Below are 19,101 nucleotides of genomic sequence, written 5' to 3' on the forward strand. Positions count from 1 at the left end.
GAGTCTCCACCTGCTGTCTGGGGACATAGGTCCTTGTTAGTTTGGACCCTGATTGATAGCTAAGCATAACACCAGGTTTAGAGTGAATTAGGTAAAATGACCTTGACACAGCAACATCTACCAGTCACATCTATGGGAAAAAACCTGGGCTGTAACAACTTATTTGTCTTCGATCAGGACATGAGGTGTTTAGTTTTTTTTTAAGGCAATGTATTAAAGAAAAAATGACCAAAGCCTAAATGGGTCAAATGGTTCTGAACGTAGTTGATATTTTGATACTCGGAGCAAGCATTTAGCAGAATGTAAAGGGGAGAGGGAAGGAGCAACGCTAATGATTTTCCAATATGATCGAGAGCACCCAGTGAGATTGCTCTCAAAGTAGAAGACTGAAAAACAAGGCAATTGTTGATTTAATTAAAAACTAATTAAGAAAAATATGCTTTTGAGTATTTAACGTATTTAAAATAAATGTACCAGCTGTTCCATTCGCTGGACAAAGAATATTGAGCACAATTACATTTTTGTCATTAATAAACACATCAAAACAGAGAAGAAGCTGACATTTGTCAGTCTGGGTAGCAGCATGTTGTTAATAATGCATTCCCTAGCCTTCCATTAGATGCACTTAACCTGCTACCAGAACGCTGCTGGTTTCTGATTCGCAGTAACCCAGCAACAGTTCCATGGCAGTGTAGCAGTTGATGTGCACAGCGATTAGTAATCTTCTCAGGGGGATTTTTTTTTCCTCTTTGACACACTCACCTCCTGAAGACCCAGAATCCGGATAGGCTGCCAAGAAAAAGGAAAGAAAAGGAGCAAGTTAGGCAGAAAAATTGGCCTAGTTTTCTTCCCCTTCACGTGGCCAGTAGCTGAATTCTCCTGATACTTTTATCTTTTAGCAGAGTCTTAAAAACAAAAGAAGATGCATTAGTGATGAAGGAACAGCAGCAGTCTGGCAGTTGATTCATTTTTTGTTTTGGAAAAACTATGTTTTACTCCCTGGTCTGCCTGGACCTTACACCAGCTGCAGGCAAACCAAAACCAACAGCAAAGCTTCAGTGCAGAATAGCACTCTTGTTTGCCTACATAACAGTCCTTATAATCCAACGGTAATTAATTGGGTGAAGCATTTTGAGATATTTTGACAGTGTGATAAGGTGATATATGCAAATATTCTTTCCATTTTCATTGGGAATGTATGAGAATAACTGAGGAATAAGTCTCCCTTCGATTTTTTTTCCCCCCTATAAAGAAGCATCTGGCCTGCATTCGGCTCCTTCCAACAGCGACACGGCCAAAATCAAGATCTCGGTGGCATGGAGATTGAACTTGTGCCCTATCACCACGTAGCACCCACACCCTTTTCACCACCATATGTTCAGGATCATATTTTTCTTAAACAAATGATTATAGAATCATAGAAATTACAGTACAGAATGAGACTTTTCAGACCATCATACCAGTACTGATACTACCCACTCAAAGAATGATTCAGCACAGAAGGAGGCCATTCAGTCCTTCGTACCTCTGCTGGCTCTTTGAAAGAGTTATCCAATTAGTCCCACTTCCTTGCTCTTTTCCCATAGTCCTGCAATACTTCGATCTAATTTTCCTGTATCCTTTTATATTTTTTTCAAATACTTATCCAGTTCCCTTTTAAATTATTTTAGAAACTAGCCTCAATAGCACTTGTGGTAAAGTATTCCATGTTCTTAATAAAAAAAACATAAAAGGCTGGAAATACACAGCAGGTCAGTCATCTTTAAAGAGAAAGGACAAGTCATTTTGGGTGTATACCTTTCATTAGAGCATCACCCTATATGTTCTAATAACCCTCATGTTTGGTAAACACATATAACTTGTGATGCAGTATGCATCACTTAATGTTGTGCCAAGGCATCATTTCCAGTGCATTGCAATCTTTCAGATGTGAAGTTAAACTGTAGTCCCATCTTCTTTGGACGTGACAGCCTTGTGTAACATGTATACCTTATTTGCTCATGGAGAACCTGTATTTTTTGAAAAGGGGACTTTGATATGCTTATGGCTGTTGTGTGTTTATTCTAATGCCTCTCAAACAGCCTCCGAATAGTGCGCTGCAACTAGTGAAAGGACCTCTGCTGGAATATTGATATCCCCATTTTAATCTGGTACATTTATATTGCATCAGGAAGGAGTTCTGTACTCTGCTCAGGTCCCAGGTGCTGTAGAAACCGGCTCTGTTTATATTGAGTAAATTCCATAGCACCTGAGCAGCATTGTAAACAACTGGGATAATTTTGAGAGGAGATGGAATCTATTCAATGTTCCTGCAAATTCAAACACAGACCTGGAGTGAATCCAATTGAACAGCAACTGGAACAGAATTGGAGCACATCCTATCCAATGACAATTGGGAGAAAGAGCTGAAGTAAACTATACCTGATCACAATAATGAACACCCCCCGCCCCCAAACCCCAGCATGGACAACCTTTGGGTTTCTTCTTACCTGCAGCCCTTTAGTGCATTTCGCTGAGGTGGCAAAAGAAAGATTACTCTTCCTCCACCTAGTCAATGTGGATTGAGGCATTATGGAAATCAGCCTGTCCTCATTCTTGGCCTACTGCCAGTGGTTGGTCAGCATGGTGACAACCTCAATAGCTCATACATTACACGTCTGTCACAACCAAAGCTAGGCACTGATGTAGTGGGTAAACAAGGTAGTGCATATTAGCATCACTGCCAATCCCTGGAACCAGTTCCCAGGGTCGGTTACAGCCCATGTCACTCGCTACCATATATAATGCTATGTACACTGGATATTATGAATGTGATGTATGTCAATGTGTTGTAAGCAAACAATTGTAATTTTTTTTTAAAAAGCTGAGCTTGCACTAGATTCGACACTGGTCCTTCACCTCTGGAACCTGAGTTCACATCCTGTCCTGACTGGCTGTCATGGCTCTATGTGAAATGAGCTTTTGGCACTCTCGACCGAGTTGCTTGAATGCAATTGCTTGAACCCACAGCAATCACAGAAAGGTTCCAGGTTGATTGGTATGGAAAATTATAAATTGCCACATTGATGCAGTCAGGAGTTTCTTTTGAGACTGTCACACTCTGTTGGACAAAGTAGAGCAACTTTACTCTGTATTTAACTCTGTTACACTTGAGTTGGGACTGCCTGAAATAGGAAGTGTGCCATTCTCCTGCAGTAATATCCCTCACTTTGATGAGCACAAAATTCATAAAAAGGAAACAGAAAAGTTTTTTGTTTAAAATGCAGGCCTTGTACATGCACAGTTTTAAGTCCTAATTCACAACTGTGCCCACTGTACATTCCCCTATAGCTTGGGAAGATCCATACAGCCTAGTGAATTCAAAGCACTCCTCTGGCTTATGCAGGTGAGATGAGTCACTCGATCCTCCAGCAGCCAGAAAATCCTTCTGCCCCTGTTTACATCACTCTTGGAAAGTGCCATTTTTGGTGGTATACATAGTCTCTGGAGGGACAACACCATTTTGTTTACTGAGCTGCCACTGATGTCATTATGACCGTGAGAATTCACAAAATAAGTAAGTTATGAAAACAGACATAGCAAAGACTTCCTGAAAGAGGAATGCATGTATGAAAAAATAAATCTAACTTAAAACTGAGTCACAACAATATCTGGGCAGCAATATCATCTATGCCTTTCTCCCTCAGTGGAAAGTTAAAATATTACGAAGAAGATTAATGTCTCAGCCTCAGCTTTTAACATTAATTTAAGTAGATCATTTTAGAGAAAAAAATCCCTGAACAGGAGAATATTAGTTGCTCTATTGTATTAATTCAAATTCACATTCTTTTTACCTTCAATTTAGAAGGAAAAGTTCCATTTATTTCTTGTAAATGTTTTAATAAGAGATCACCGATTGCACTAACCAATTTGTACACACAGCTGGAATGTCTTTAAGAGGACAGGATTCAGGTTACATTGTTGAATGTCCAACTTTAACACTGATTTGGCCCTGACTTGTTCTTGATGACTTGGTCCTGTTGCTGTAGTTCCATTGATTGAGTACATTGTTAGGGAAGTTTAACTTAGATTAATTCTCACAATTAACATTTAAAATACTGTCTGTAATTTGAATAAAAGGCGCATTAGCTGTATCGCTGATACTGACAGAATAGATCTTTTTGTTTTGTCTTTCTCAAATGTCAAGAAAAAGACATGAGAATGAGGCCCTCTGGTGGTCAACCTTAACTTTGAACTTTTTTGTGAAGAAAACAAGTGTTTGAATTCGTGACATCCTTTTGCACTGAAAAGAAAATTCAGTCAGATGTCAGTAGTTAATTGGCTTGTGGCAATGTTCAGACAGTGGAACCTACAGCACTTAAAATTAATTTTGCTTCTGCTTTTATAAGTTTCAGAAACCAATAAAATTTCAAAATCTGCCAGCCTCAATTACAATCTATTTGGAAACTTATGATTCTGTGTCATTAGCTTGGTAGCCACTAAAGGAAAAGTCAGTGAGAGCTGGCTCTGAAAGGATTTTAGGCAGAGATAAGCATATTAATGTTGTACCTGGTTAGCAGTAACTCAAACACAGATTGCTAAAGAATATAAACTAATTTCACACTTGACATACCAGTAAGACCTGATTAAAAAGACAGGAAACAACTTCAGAGAAACACTGATGAATGAAACAGAGGGAGATCAACAAGAATGGGGACAGAAAAGAAAATACAGCAACAAACCAATTAAAGGATTAACAAAAATCAAAAAGGCTACAGCAATCTTGCATAAGTATTTTAGTAACCAAAGTTGTGAATATGGCTACTATATGTTTGAACGTGATTACCAGTGGCCACAAGCACTGCACGTTGGGCAGGTCCCTGGCACGTGCTCCTGAGTCACCTGCTTTAATCCGAATCCCATCCTATAATAACATACAATCTGATGTCTCGTGAGACCAGGAATTTCCATGGAACTGATCTCTGGCATCATCACTGGTGGCAAAGAGTACTTGGAAAGAAAACTTTAACAGTACTTAAAGGAAGAATATCAAAGCTAATTGTTCACAATTGTCCTTTCCGATTTGATGCACTATGAATGTTTTCTCAATTAGAGCCAAATCATATAAAACACTTAAGTATTCAATAGTTGAATTATATAGAGGTTTGTTCTATATGTTCTCAATACTTGTTTACAAATTTCATTAATTAGGCATGTCACTGATAATGTGTAGTTCTGTACTAGCGTACTGCCTCCTACCATGGTAGAATGCAAATTCTCCCCACATTGCAAGTTCCTTATCAGGGAGGACAAACTTGTTCGTGAGAAAGAAAATAGTTCCATTTATGTAAGTGTGTCATAGCATCATCCAGAAATGCCCCAAAGCACGTTCATACAATGAATTGCTTTGAACTATAGTTCTTGTTATTATGTGTACCAACCTGGTTCAATAAGGGTTATTTTTTTTGGGGTCCCAGCAGAGAGGGCTATTTGACCTTGCTGGCGCTGCTGTTGTGGTAGTAGCAGGAGGCAATGTAATCTGATTAACTCCTTCCTGTGCAGAATTTCTTTGTTCCTCCCCCTTTCAGCACTTCCCACTGATAGACCAGCCAAGTTGAAGAACTAGCAATGTGAGATGAATTTGTATCCTACCATTCTAGTGTAGTGTATTAGTGTAAAACTGGTTTCGTACAGTCCACACCAAAATATAATGTGAAAGATTAGAAATGTGGTTGCCAGGCTGTGCTGAATCACCTGTTCTCAGTCAGAGCAGTTCAGCACCCACCCTAGAAGAAAAAATCAACCAGGGTGCCTGTACCTGATTGCTGTTCCGTAACCCTTGCTTTTAAGTGTTGGGTGAGGACTGCAACAGATCTGGCTATGGTACTCTGGAATTGAATAGCCTGTTGACGCTCAGTGTCTAAGATCACCCATGAAAAATGGTACCTGAGGGAGACTACCAGTGCCTGTGGAACCATACCGCAAGAAGAGTCAGCACAGGAGAGAATCTACAAAGAATGTACAGCACAGAAACAGGCCATTAGGCCCAACAAGTCCGTGCCAGTGTTTATGCTCCACAGGAGCCTCCTCCCCCCTTCTTTATCTAACCCTATCAACATATCCTTCTATTCTGTTCTCCCTCATGTGTTTATCTAGGTTCCCCTTAAATTCTTCTATGTAGTCACCTCAACTACTCCTTGTGGTAGCGAGTTCCACATTCTTATCACTCTCTGGGTGAAGAAGTTGCTCCTGAATTCCCTACTGGATTTGTTAGTGACTATCTTATATTTATGGCCCCTAATTCTGGTCTCCCAAGCATGTGGAAACATCTGTACGTCTACCCTAGCAAACTCTTTCCTAATCTTAAAGACCTCTATCAGATCATCCCTCAGTCTTGTCTTTTCTGGAGAAAAGAGCCCCAGCCTGTTCAATCTTTCCTGATAGGTATAACCTCTCATTTTTGGTATCATCCTAGTAAATCTTTGTTGCACCTTCTTCAGTGCCTCTACAACCTATTTATAGTGTGGAGACCAGAATTGCTCACAGTACTCCAAGTGTGATCTAACCAAGGTTCTGTCCAAGTTTAGCATAACTTCTCTGCTTTTCAATTCTATCTCTAGAAATTAACCCTAGTTCTTGGTTTGCTTTTTTTATGGTCTTATTAACCTGCGTCACTACCTTTAGTGATTTGTGTATCTGTACCTCTAAATCCCTCTGCTCCTCTACCCCGCTTACACTCTTATTTTCCGAGGAGTATATGACCTTATTATTCCTACCAAAATGTACCACCTCACACTTATCTATATTGAAATTCATTTGCCAATTACACACCCGTTCTGCAAGTTTATTAATGTCTTCCTGTATTTTGTCGCAGTCCTCCTTAATATTAGCTATACCCAATTTGGTGTCATCTGCAAATTTTGAAATTGTACTTCCGATTCCTGAGTCCAAATAGTTTATGTATATGTTGAACAACAGTGGTCCCAGTACTGATCCTTGTTGAACACCACTTCCCACCTTTTGCCAGTTTGAGTAACTACCTTTAACATATAATGAGGGGGGGGGGGGAGGGTTTTCATGGTTAATATTCATTAACAACCCTCAGTTAAATAAGATTTATGTTATGTAATCAAAATCATTTTCAGTTTTCAACAAGCTAGAGGTTAAACACTTCTTCACAGCTTAGGCAAACTTTAAGTGACTCATTAAACGTTTGGCTTTTTCAAAAACGTTCATGTCGAAAATCACTTGCATGTTCTGTATGTACATCTGTAATCACTTAAATTTTTAAGTGGACTTGCATCAAGCCTGATCAGCAATTTTCCTGTCATCAGCTGCTATATTTGTTGTGATGATGTGTGTGCAGGAAACTGATGTGCAAACATTCCTTGTACAGTAATTCTCTTGCCTTAATCATGATTAAAGCGTCCTTGTGTATTTTCAGCAAATTTGATAAGTGGTTTTGTCTTATCCAACTCTTGATTCCTTTTGAAAATAACTGGTGAAAACCACACATGCGTGCACACAAATAATGTGGCATTTTCTTTTTGACAGTTAACTTCCTTTTGGCAAGTGCACTTTCAGAGGTGAACATTAGGGTTTATCCCTCCTCCCTCACCCTCCATGCTTGGAGTTTGTCCAGAAAGTTATTGAGCCATACAGACCACGGAAGTACTGTACCAAGTTTAATCCCTAGTCTGTTCTGAGTTACCTGATTTGAGGTGTTAAGGGAGGGTTACAATTAGCCTCAGCACTGCCGAGGTTAGGGAGAGGAAAATCAGCCAAGGTGCCTCCCCTTGATCGCTTATCTTAACAGTCAAATAGCAATCGACACCATCCAGGTTTATGGATGAACAATGGCCACTTCGATGAGGTGCTAATGGACCCACAGCCCCAGTGGAAGAGCTTACCAGCAAGGAGTCAATTCCTTTGGCATGGGAGGGTAGAGGTTTGGCAAGAAAAAAAATAGACATAATCAAAATCATACATAGGTACATGTATGCAATTCCCCAGCCCAGAGTGAAATCTCAACCAGGGTTCTTGTTCCTAATCGGTATTCAGAGAAAGATGAGATATTGCTGGCAGTTCAAGCAGTGTTTTCTGATATACTCTTGTGTTCAGATTACATAAATTTAATTCACTTTAATACCATTTGGACCAGTAATGTCTTGGTGACTTTATTTGGTCAATGCGAATAGCATTATTTTTAAGGTGGTAAACCTGTTATTTTAAGCACCTCGGCAGTGCTGAGGCTAATTGTAACCCTCCCTTAACACCTCAAATATACTTTTCAGTATATCTGGGCTTTTCAAGTGATTTCGCTTTTTTGTTTACTTTGGAAATTTGGTAATAGAACTAAATATGTCGCTTTTTGTTAATGAGCCAAGTGTTCTGAATTGAGAAACATCCTGTGACGCCAGCTTTTCTTTCTTTCTACTTGATTGTTAGAACTGTGCAGAAAATTGTTTTTATTAATGTTAAGTGGTCACTCCATATTGTAATGGATTCATAAGGAGGAGTTGCAGTATCTTTCATAACCAAGGCTCTCTCTCTTTATCACCCCAGTCTCCTCCATCCAAGAAAAGGAAGCTGGAGAAGCCCCGGAAACCCATTATCTTCACAGTATTAGAATCTACAATCAAGGAACTGAAGAATAAAGTTGCGAGTTCGGACCCTGTGCCTACAGAAGGCACTGAGGTGGTAACCACAGGGATAGAGAAAATTCTCACTGAGCTAAAGGTAAATCTCAGTCTCTCTCGACTATTAACAATTGTAAACAATTTTACAACACCAAGTTATAGTCCAGCAATTTTATTTTAAATTCACAAGCTTTCGGAGATTTTCTCCTTCCTCAGGCAAATGTTGCCTGAGGAAGGAGAAAATCTCCGAAAGCTTGTGAATTTAAAATAAAATTGCTGGACTATAACTTGGTGTTGTAAAATTGTTTACAATTGTCAACCCCAGTCCATCACCGGCATCTCCACATCATGACTATTAACAAGAAATAGTTGTGTTGCCGGTGTGGGATTTTCTGTGTGGTGCTTTGGTGTCACGAGGTGCTAAGCAGATACCAGGTATTTCCCTGGAAGGAGAGAGGAAAACGCAGGAGAAACTATTGTGGTACTTCAATTGATTGGTGACATTGCAGCACTGACACCTAGGAACAAGCCATCTCTTACCCTTCCTGCCAAGGAATATTGTGTCGGGAATTGACTTTGGGTGTGGGGGAGGGGACGACAAAGGGATGAAATGTTATTTTAAAAAGGATTAAGAACTAATTGCACATTAAACAAACCACAGAATTACTAACTGCTGTAGTATACAAGAAATCACATTGTACAAACGTGTCTGTTTTCAGGTGTCATTAATGAGTAAGCTACAATGACAATACAAGGAATGGCAAAATATGATACTTGAGGTGATGGCAAGCCTTCAGTTCTGCACTACAGTGATTGTTGGTGAGCTATGGCTGAATATCACAGCCACTGGAAACTGATCAAGAGCATAAACCCTGGCTAATTCCCTCCACCCCCACTATCTTCCTGGAGCCTAGGAAACCCTGAGGTTTGTAATGCCTCCACAGCTGCCCTGATTAAGATCAGGTAACTCAGCACACCCCTGAGATCTTCCTGATTTGTACAGTTCTATACCCCACCGCATAATGTATTTACCCAATGAACAATGAGTGGTTGGTTATTCAGAGACCTTAAGTAGGGTGGAGTTGACCTGTAAACACTTGGAGTACTGTGAACAGTTCTGGTCTCCATATTATAAAAAGGATACAGAGAAGGTGCAAAAAAGATTTACTGGGATGATACCAGAACTGAGAGGTTATACCTATCAGGAAAGATTGAACAGGCTGGGGCTCTTCTCTGGAAATGAGAAGGCTGAGGGGTGACCTGATAGAGGCCTATAAGATCATGAAAGGGTTTGATAGGGTAGATATAGAGAAAATGCTTCCACTTGTGGGGGAGACTAGAACTAGGGGCCATAAATATAAGATAGTCACTAACAAATCCATTAGGGAATTCAGGAGAAACTTCTTTACCCAGAGAGTGGTTAGACTGTGGAACTCGGTACCACAAGTAGTTGAGGCAAATCGCATAGATGAATTTAAGGGGAAGCTAGATAAACAGATGAAGGAGAAAGGAATAGATAGAATATGCTGATACGGTTAGATAAAGTGGGGAGGGAGGAGGCTCATGTGGAGCATAAACACCAGCATAGACCTGTTGGGCCAAATGGCCTGTTTCTGTGCTATACATTCTATGTAATTCTATGTAAACTACAGCACAAGCAGGTCAAGCATACAGCTATAAGTAATGTTTTACAAAGGATCGCTTGACAGAAGCCAGACTGTTGGGTATTGTTAGAAATTGAAGGCAGAAGTACTTGGGAAGGATTTTCAACCCAAAATATTTACCAGGAGTCCAAGAATTTCTGGAACATTACTTGGCTGCTGAGGCAAATAATAGGTTTGTGAAACTTGCCTATCAGAAGAGGTTTGTTTTTCTTGTTTAATCATAAACTTGCCCAACTATTTGATAGAGCAAAACATAGTCAATGCAGCCAAAAATTCATTAATCTTGGTATCTTATTCTAATCCAGTTATTTTTAAGCTTTTCTCAGTGGTGGACATCCTGCAAATATTGACCCACTTCTGCAGATCCCTCTGTCCTAAATTCCAGTTATGGGATTTTTACTGGTGTTTTGAGGATCTCATTTCATACTCTGTCCATTTTTCTGTGAAAGCTAAAAACCGCTGGCCTTGGTCATAAGATAGTTTGTGCACCGTTTTAATAAAAGCACTACTCTCTTCCTTGTTCAGACATCTTCAGCCTGCGCAGAGACCCCAAGTGGCTGTACATGCATAATACACTCACTCCGAGTTTACAGATTCAGATCCAGGGACTGCAGATCTCTACCTATCTATTATATAGCAGGTGTCTCAGGCAATCAATTCATGCTGAGGTTAATTACAGGTTAATTGCTAAGAGTGAGAAAAGTTTGCAGATCAACCTGGACCTGGAAATTTCCTTGCACCTGGCAATCTGCAAATTGACCCGTCCAACAGCAACAGCCTCACAGTTGATTTAGACCACTTCCACATGGCGAGTACCTGAACAATGATCTTATGGGGACAGGCCAGATTAACATCTAAACATCACAACAGCATCCAGATTGAAGATGCAGTCAGCAACATCATGGGAAATAAACTAGTCTACAGTCTACTCTTAATTTGAAGTCCTTTAATTCAAATTATCTGATAATTCAAATGTGCCTGGCACTAATTTCCCATGTTCTATCATTTGTATGACTTAATTCAAATTATTGGATAACTCAAACTTTTTAAATGAAAAAAAATGATTTTATCAGGAATGGAGTTTTGTTGGCCTGCTGAGGTGTAAAAGATCGCCTTACTGTGGCATGTACTTCATTTATCTATGCCAGATCTTGTCTACCTCATAAACTTTGGGTTACCTATAAGTTTAGAGGAGCATTCTCAGGACCAGAAACAAGCAGCCACGTACAAAAGAGACAAGATAGCTGGGAACCAAAATTCCAAAATCAAATTTTATTGTACAGCAATGTTCCTTTGTCTCCCCAGGTACTTTATAAACGTGTGCCTTGTGGTAAAGATGAAGTAAGTTTATTTCTAACAGCCATACAGAACTCCTGGGTCCATGTTCGGCGAAAGAAACGGGATAGAGTGAGGCAACTTCGAGAGCTCCCCAGAGCCGCATCAGATGTACCGCTGTCCACTAAAGCAGATCAGACGTCTGAGAAGGAATGCAGTGCTAATATTGGTTCTGTCACGGCTGAGGAAGAGTCCGATATTAGCAACTCTGCAGAAAGCAATGCTGGAACAGGGAAATTGACAGTCAGAACTGAAGAGGAGCTCCCAGCCAATGGGGGTAATAGTTCGTTGAATAAGCTGCATGTAGATGGAGAAAACAATATGGGAACTGAAGAAAAGTTGAGCCAGTGTGAAACCAGTTCTGCTGGCTGTAAAACTGATGATGTGATTGAGCAGGAAATAGCCAGTTCAACAGTGGCAAATGAAGAAGGGGAGGATACTCCAAAAGGGAGCGGGGGCTGTTTTTTGTTCAAGTGCCTAATGAATGTGAAGAAGGATGGAAAGAACGCTCATGTAGAAATGCACTGGGTTGAGGGACAGAATAGGGACTTAATGAACCAGCTGTCTACCTATCTGCGGAACCAGATTTTTAAACTGGTAGTTAGTTAAAGGAATACTTTCGTATTGTCAACGCGCAAGCTTTATTTTCATTTTTTTGCCAGTTTTACACTGATAAATTCCCAGATTTCAAAATTATTTCATTTTTTTCTACTGGTTTTCATACGGATTTTACAGAATCTTGAGACTTGCCTTCTGTGCACCTTTTCCAGCTGCACATGCAAATAGCATCTGGTGCAGTCTATTTCACCAGTCTCCCCTCCAGCTGTACCATCAAAATAATTAAAAAGAAAAGTTCATCTCCACTGGTGCTTAATCAATTGGATGCTGCAATGGGGGGAATTTTATGGTCATTCTGGATGGATGAACTAAGATGGGCCGAATGGCCTTCCTCATCTGCAATTATCTTGTGATCTAATGACACTAAAGAAAGATGACCAAAAGCCGTGGTTTGGTGCTAATCCACCAGAAGATTCATTCGCAAAAGTTTGCTGATTCCAGTCAAGAAGTTACAACTGGACTTAGTGCCCCTGTGATGAGAGGAGGGTTGCAGTCAAAAAATGACCAGATTTCCCAGTGACACCTACTGGAACAACTACTGCTTACATTTCTTTAGTGTCATTAGATCACAAGATAATTGCGGATGAGGAAGGCCATTCGGCCATTCTTAGTTCATCCATCCAGAATTACCTTAAAATTCCCCCCATTGCAGCATCCAATTGATTCTTAAATGATTCCAGGGTTTTTGCCCCCACTATTCTATCCAGTAGTCCATTCCATATGTTTTAACACTCTTCATGTGCAAAAACCTTCTAATATTGGTCTTAAATTTGCCTTTTATTATTTTGAACCCAAGTTTCCAGATTTTCCATTTCCATGCAGTTTGCTATCTTATATACCCCTATAAGATCTCGTCTCGGATCCCTCCATGTGCCCTCCTGTACAGAAAGATATCTTGAGGCATTTTACAGAATGAAGGAAAAGAGTGGCTACCAAGCAGGAAGCAGAGGAGCGAGAAAGGGAGCAAGGAAAGGAGTTGTAGTGGAACCAAAGAGGAAGGTTTTTGCAAAGTGCTTGTGTGTGGGCATCTGGTTGAGGACAGGATTGGGCTTGGCGGTTGTGTCCTCCATGGAAAGAAGCACTCATTGTCTCGGCTCACATACGAAGAATGGCCATTTGGATGGAGTACTGAAGAGCTGCTAGAATGCACGGTCCTTGACCCAAGCAAGGAGTGAGCACCTTCTAGGGAAAGTGGGAGAGATTTCTTTATAAAAATGTTTTGTTTTTAAAATGCTAGATTCCAGTTTTATTTCTAAATAAGTAAACTAGTTTATAAGTGGAAAAGTTATGCGGTGTTTTTTGTAACCCTGATTTCCCAAAGTGAATGTAATATTCACTCTCCCGTCTCTCACTTTTTAGCAGGGTTAATTTTTTTTAAAATGAGCAATTCCTGGGAATTTATTTGCAAACTAAAAATGCAGTATACTATCAAAACACCAGCTATTAAAGTGTTATCTGCATACTGTTAAATAAGATTTAAGGTATATTTAGTTTGTAAAATTGAACCTTTGTTCTGTCTTCATGAAATCGTGTTTGGCAAACTTTTTATTGAAAGGGGGGAGGAAAAGAGCCAGTAAAGCTATAAGCCATTGACTTCACATTGATGTTAGGTGCTGGTGATTTTATTTACATGCAGTCTTGTGCTTTGAAGTGTTATGCCATTACATTCATAGAATCATAGAAAGTTATGGCACAGAAGGAGGCCATTCAGCCCGTCATGTCCACGTTGGCCAAAAAAGAGGTATCCAGCTTAATCCCACTTTCCAGCACTTGGACCGTAGCCCTGTAGCTTACGGCACTTCAAGTGCACATCCAAGTACTTTTTAAATGAGTTGAGGGTTTCTGCCTCCACCACCCTTTCAGGCAGTGAGTTCCACATCCCCACCATCCTCTGGGTGGAAAAAATTCGCCTCAGCTCCCGTCTAATCCTTCTACCAATTACTTTAAATCTATGCCCCCTGGTCACTGACCCCTCTGCTTAGGGAAATAGGTCCTTCCTATCCACTCTATCTCGTCCCGTCACCATTTTATATACCTCAATTAAATCTCCCCTTAGCCTCCTTTGTTCCAAAGAAAATAACCCCAGCCTATCCAATCTTTTCTCATAGCTAAAATTCTCCAGCCCTGGCAACATCCTTGTAAATCTCCTCTGTACCCTCTCTAGTGCAATCACATCTTTCCTGTAATGTGGTGACCAGAACTGTACACAGTACTCAAGCTGTGGCCTAACCAATGTTTTATACAGTTCTAGCATAACCTCCCTGCTCTTATATTCTGTGCCTCGGCTAATAAAGGAAAGTATCCCGTATGCCTTTTTAACCACCTTATCTACCTATCATGCTACCTTCAGGGATCTGTGGACATGCATTCCAAGATCCCTCACTTCCTCTACAACTCAGTATCCCCCCATTTGTTGTGTACTCCCTTGCCTTGTTTGCCCTCCCCAAATGCATTACCTCACACTTCTGTGGATTGAATTCCATTTGCCACTTTTCTGCCCATCTGACCAGTCCATTGATATCTTCCTGCAGTCCTCGTAAAATAATTGTCAAATGATTTTTCATGAGGACACTGCCCCTTTTAAAACCAGGCGTAGGAATAACAGGCATGAAGTTTCTGTGGTATTAGCCATTTAGCCCAGGATAAACCCACAATATAATCCGGCCATCTTCTTAAATTCACATATAATAGTACTACCAGCATCTGTTTAGTTCTGTTTATATGATGTTCAGTCTGCTTGTATTCCTTGCTCATCCAGTGTTGCATTCTGGCAGCTTGCCCTACCCCAATATGTGTGTATTTTTTTAATAAGAGTGAGGGCAGCCTATAAATTGTACTGGTGGAGTTTTCAGGGATTCAAACTTAGCTGTCTCAAGTGGACAGATTTTCCTGCTTCTTATCTGAGTCACCAGATGCAGAGGAGTCAAGTTCTCCATCTTGAGGGAGAGAAAATAACTTACCTTAACAGCTAGCCAGTTGTGCAAAGCACATTGCCTGTTGGCTAGTCACAGAACAATATTAACGGCTTCTGGAGCAAAGTTAGTAGCTCACGCTGTCCAGCCCTCCTGGCTGATAGGAGGATAACAGTGTAAAGTGGGAAGGCAATTGAGATGTGTCTGTAAAGGGAGGGAATAAAAATATCCAACATCTTTGCAAATTAAAAAAAAAAACAATCTAACTGTTTTGTCTACTGTTTTATGCCCTCCCAACTGAAACAACTGGAGTGGTTCATCTGTGGCTTAGTAATTTGAGTATGTGTTTATATCTGATTCTACAGTGCAAAGTTTACATTAAGTCTGAAGGCACGCAGGTAAAATAGATGGTATTTCTAAGTGGGATTGGTTTGCAAATTTAACCTCCCATTCAGAGAATTTTCAAGGTGGCAACCAGTAATCCGTGGACAAAGAAAGCTTAAATGACCAGATAGAGAGAGAGGGTGGTTAACTTGGCTTTTACACTTGTTACAGCCCTTATTACAGCTAACTAAAAATATTAATATTAAACTAATTATAACCACAAACATTTGGTGAGCAGTGAAATATAGCTCTTATTCCCATTCCTGAAAGAAGCCTTGACTCACAAGTGACAATTAATCAGATAAAAATCGCACTTCACTCCCTCCACATTAGATGCTCTATACAGACGTTGAGAGGAAACTCTATTCACCCTTGTGATTTGAGAAATCCCTGGGGAGAGCACTGATCGATTGGGATCATTGGTGAATTTTGGAATGTGGCCAAGCTGTGTTATATTGCGAGCAATGTGACTCACCCAAGCTTCAGTGAATCAAACAAAAGGAGAGTTAGACTTGCCTGAAGAATTTTTTAATGGTTAATGTTGTATTGCTCAATGACTAATGTCCTACATTCAGTTACTTCATTTAAAGTGTTTGAAATGGTATATTTGCAGTAAAATAACATTGATTTTGGTGATTTTTTTTATTATACACAAATGTAACATGTTTAAACACACACACATCTGTAGGGGAAACTCATCATAATCAATACCTAAAGGATTTTCTCTTCTGTAATCCCAGTGCAGTGTATTTTATGGAGTGTTGATCTGCAAAACACTGCCATAGATGCTGTACACATTTCCTCATCAGCAATATCTGAATTACTTATAAACAAGACTCCCATGGTCGATTGACAGTTTGGGGGAAGTGCCCGCTCCTAAATGTAGTGTCCATGATGTAGAGATGCCGGTGATGGACTGGGGTGGACAAATGTAAAGAGTCTCACAACACCAGGTTATAGTCCAACAGCTTTATTTGAAATCACACGCTTTCGGAGCTTTGCTGCTTCGTCAGGTGAGTGGCCTCACCTGACAAAGGAGCAAAGCTCCGAAAGCTTGTGATTTCAAATAAAGCTGTTTGACTATAACCTGGTGTTGTGAGACTCCTTATAAATGTAGTGTGTTATTTCTAGGGCAATACAGAGATGCAGTAGAGTGCTTCAGTACTCCAAAGGTGTGGTGCTTGGTTCCTCATGGAGAGGTAAATAGGTGCGTGGGTCACCCGTGCCTGTTCCCACACACCTGACGACTAGATCTAGAACAGAATTTGCAAAGACCTTGGAGCCGACTGTGGTCAAGGAGATGGGAAGATGAGCGACCTGCTGCCAAACCTCCAGCAATTCCACTTTGTGTCAGACATTTAGAAGAAAAGTAAGACTAGCACATGAATTAATATTTATCCTGTGGGGAATTATCTGTCCTATTTTCTGAAGTTGCACATAGGCGCAAACAGCAATGAGATAAATGACCAGTTAATCTGATTCAGTGGTGTGGGTTAAAGGAGTAATGTTGCCCGGGATACAAGGAGAGCTCCTCTGCATTTCTTCAAGTAATGCCGTGGGACCTTTTGCGCCCACTTGAGCAGGAAGACGGATTCTTAGGTTAATGTCTCATTCAAAAGATGACACTTCAGTATAAAGTGTCAATCTAGATGACATGCTCATTTCCCTGGAGTGGAGCTTGAACCCATTAACTTCTGACTTAGAGCCATGAATGTTGCCTCTGAGCCAAGCCTGACACTTGGATGAAAAATGGATATTTGATACAAATTTGTTTGTTGTATGCACTTAGTCACAAACTGCTGCAGTGTCCAGAAAAATAACGCCCTAAAAAGGAACAATCTCCAATTGACCGTACCGTACGTTGATATAGAAAGGAGCCTGACAGAAGGGAGTGATTTAACTGCCTATTTTGCTAAATAATTGTTTGATATATTTTGAATGTGGAAATCAAACAATACCTCATTTGACAAAATATTTTATCTTTAAATTCAGTTTAAATATTATAGCTCCACGGCAGCTGCTAATCTAAATGCTTTTGACACTTTGCTAAGTGCAGCACAGAGGGCAAAGGTGAATATAAATTGTCCCTTTAAAACACTTCGTAGGGATGTTGCTGTTTCATGGATTCTGTGTTTAATGGGCTAGTTACAATTTCCTGTTCATAAAGTGCAGAATCTTTTTCTCTTCAATTATGATCTGTTAGTCTGGGAAGCAATTAACTTTCTGTTTGTGTACCAATCACGTCCAGTAAGTGTCACATTTACTTCCTGCAACATTTTCCCCCATCAACCTGGTTGTTAACACCCTTACTATAAGATAGCATGTTCTCTGACTCACCATGAGCAATGCCACAGGAGACCTGCTAATATATGTTTATGTACATTAATATGTAAGAACATTCTTGCAGCTAGCATGTATTTGTCACAAATGTCACACTTAGAATTTCTATAGATGCAAAACAATCATTTAAAAAAAAACGCAAGAAAACCAGTCGTTGAGCTGGAGTCTGAAATTTACAAGTTACAATTGCCCTCAGATTGACTTCAGTTTATACATAAATACAATTATCTGGGTTGCCTTTTCTGTGTAGTGCATTTAAAGGCACAGACAAGGCTAGCAGTTAAACAGTACAACTGTGCTCGAGACTCCAGACTGCAGTTAAACAATGCCGCTGGTATCACTAAAGAAGTAGAACTGCATTGTTCATAAACGCGTCTGAACTTGCTCGCTTGAGTTTTAATGTGGGTACCTTTCTACAGCAGTGTAGCATACCACAGCTGAGGCCTTCAGTCCTATTGTACTTCATGAAGTCAGTTTGTGAATATGGAGCACCACGGTTCAAACATATTTACATCGCAGTGATTTAGTGTGACAACTAATAACAAGCATATCTAAAACCTTTCACAACAGTAATAATTAGCATTTGGTCTTTTAAAAAGCTTCAATTAGTATGCGATAAGACCATTGTAATATTGTGACATGCTGATGTGTAGAAAGCCTTTCGCATTTTATTTTCTATTGTAATAAAAAAAAACAGTTGGAATTCTACAGTAAAGAACGTACAGTGAATGAATAGCTCTCGAGTAGAGAAAAAGCTTATTGTTGGAGCATTTGGAAACATTTCCTGGAAAGAGCACAGTATTTGATATAATTCATTGTTAAAGTTCTGCATTTTTCATTTTTTTTTGTGAAAGTTCCCTTGGAATTTTTCAGGGTTCTGAACTGGGAACAATGCCGGGGTGGGGAAACGTGGGTAAGAGAGACAAAATGTTAGCAGAAGTTGGGGAATAAAGTTATCTTGCACAGTTGAAAAGGGTTGTTTTCATTCTCAGTATCTTCTCTTTATTTATGTGTGTGTAAAAGGCAGAAATGTTATACTAGGACCACCTTAACAATCGGAATGCAGAGCAAGACCAGAAAGTGCAGGCGTTTCGGAAGCTAGAAGCAGCATTTGATGATCAAATCCAGGTAAAGTAAATGGAAAAGGGGTTTTTAACTCAAGAATGGAACACCAAAAAGGAGTGAAAAATCGAGGGGAAAGAGGTTTTTCAATGGAAACAGAAAATGTGG

The 19,101-nt window shown here is 40.0% G+C and overlaps 1 protein-coding gene across 3 annotated transcripts in view; it reads left to right on the forward strand.

Annotated features, from left to right (window-relative positions):
- Nucleotides 1-13,833, forward strand: part of mettl16 (methyltransferase 16, N6-methyladenosine) — a 92,678-nt gene extending 78,845 nt beyond the window's left edge. For all 3 annotated transcript variants that reach the window (XM_068008353.1, XM_068008352.1, XM_068008351.1), the window contains exons 9-10: nucleotides 8,545-8,718; nucleotides 11,588-13,833. In XM_068008353.1, the coding sequence (XP_067864454.1) occupies nucleotides 8,545-8,718; nucleotides 11,588-12,226 (813 nt within the window). In that variant the 3' untranslated portion in view covers nucleotides 12,227-13,833. The remainder of the gene's footprint in view (nucleotides 1-8,544; nucleotides 8,719-11,587) is intronic.
- The last annotated feature ends 5,268 nt before the right edge of the window (nucleotides 13,834-19,101 follow it).

The sequence above is a fragment of the Heptranchias perlo genome, chromosome 28 (assembly GCF_035084215.1).
Source record: "Heptranchias perlo isolate sHepPer1 chromosome 28, sHepPer1.hap1, whole genome shotgun sequence".
Taxonomy (NCBI): Eukaryota; Metazoa; Chordata; class Chondrichthyes; order Hexanchiformes; family Hexanchidae; genus Heptranchias; species Heptranchias perlo.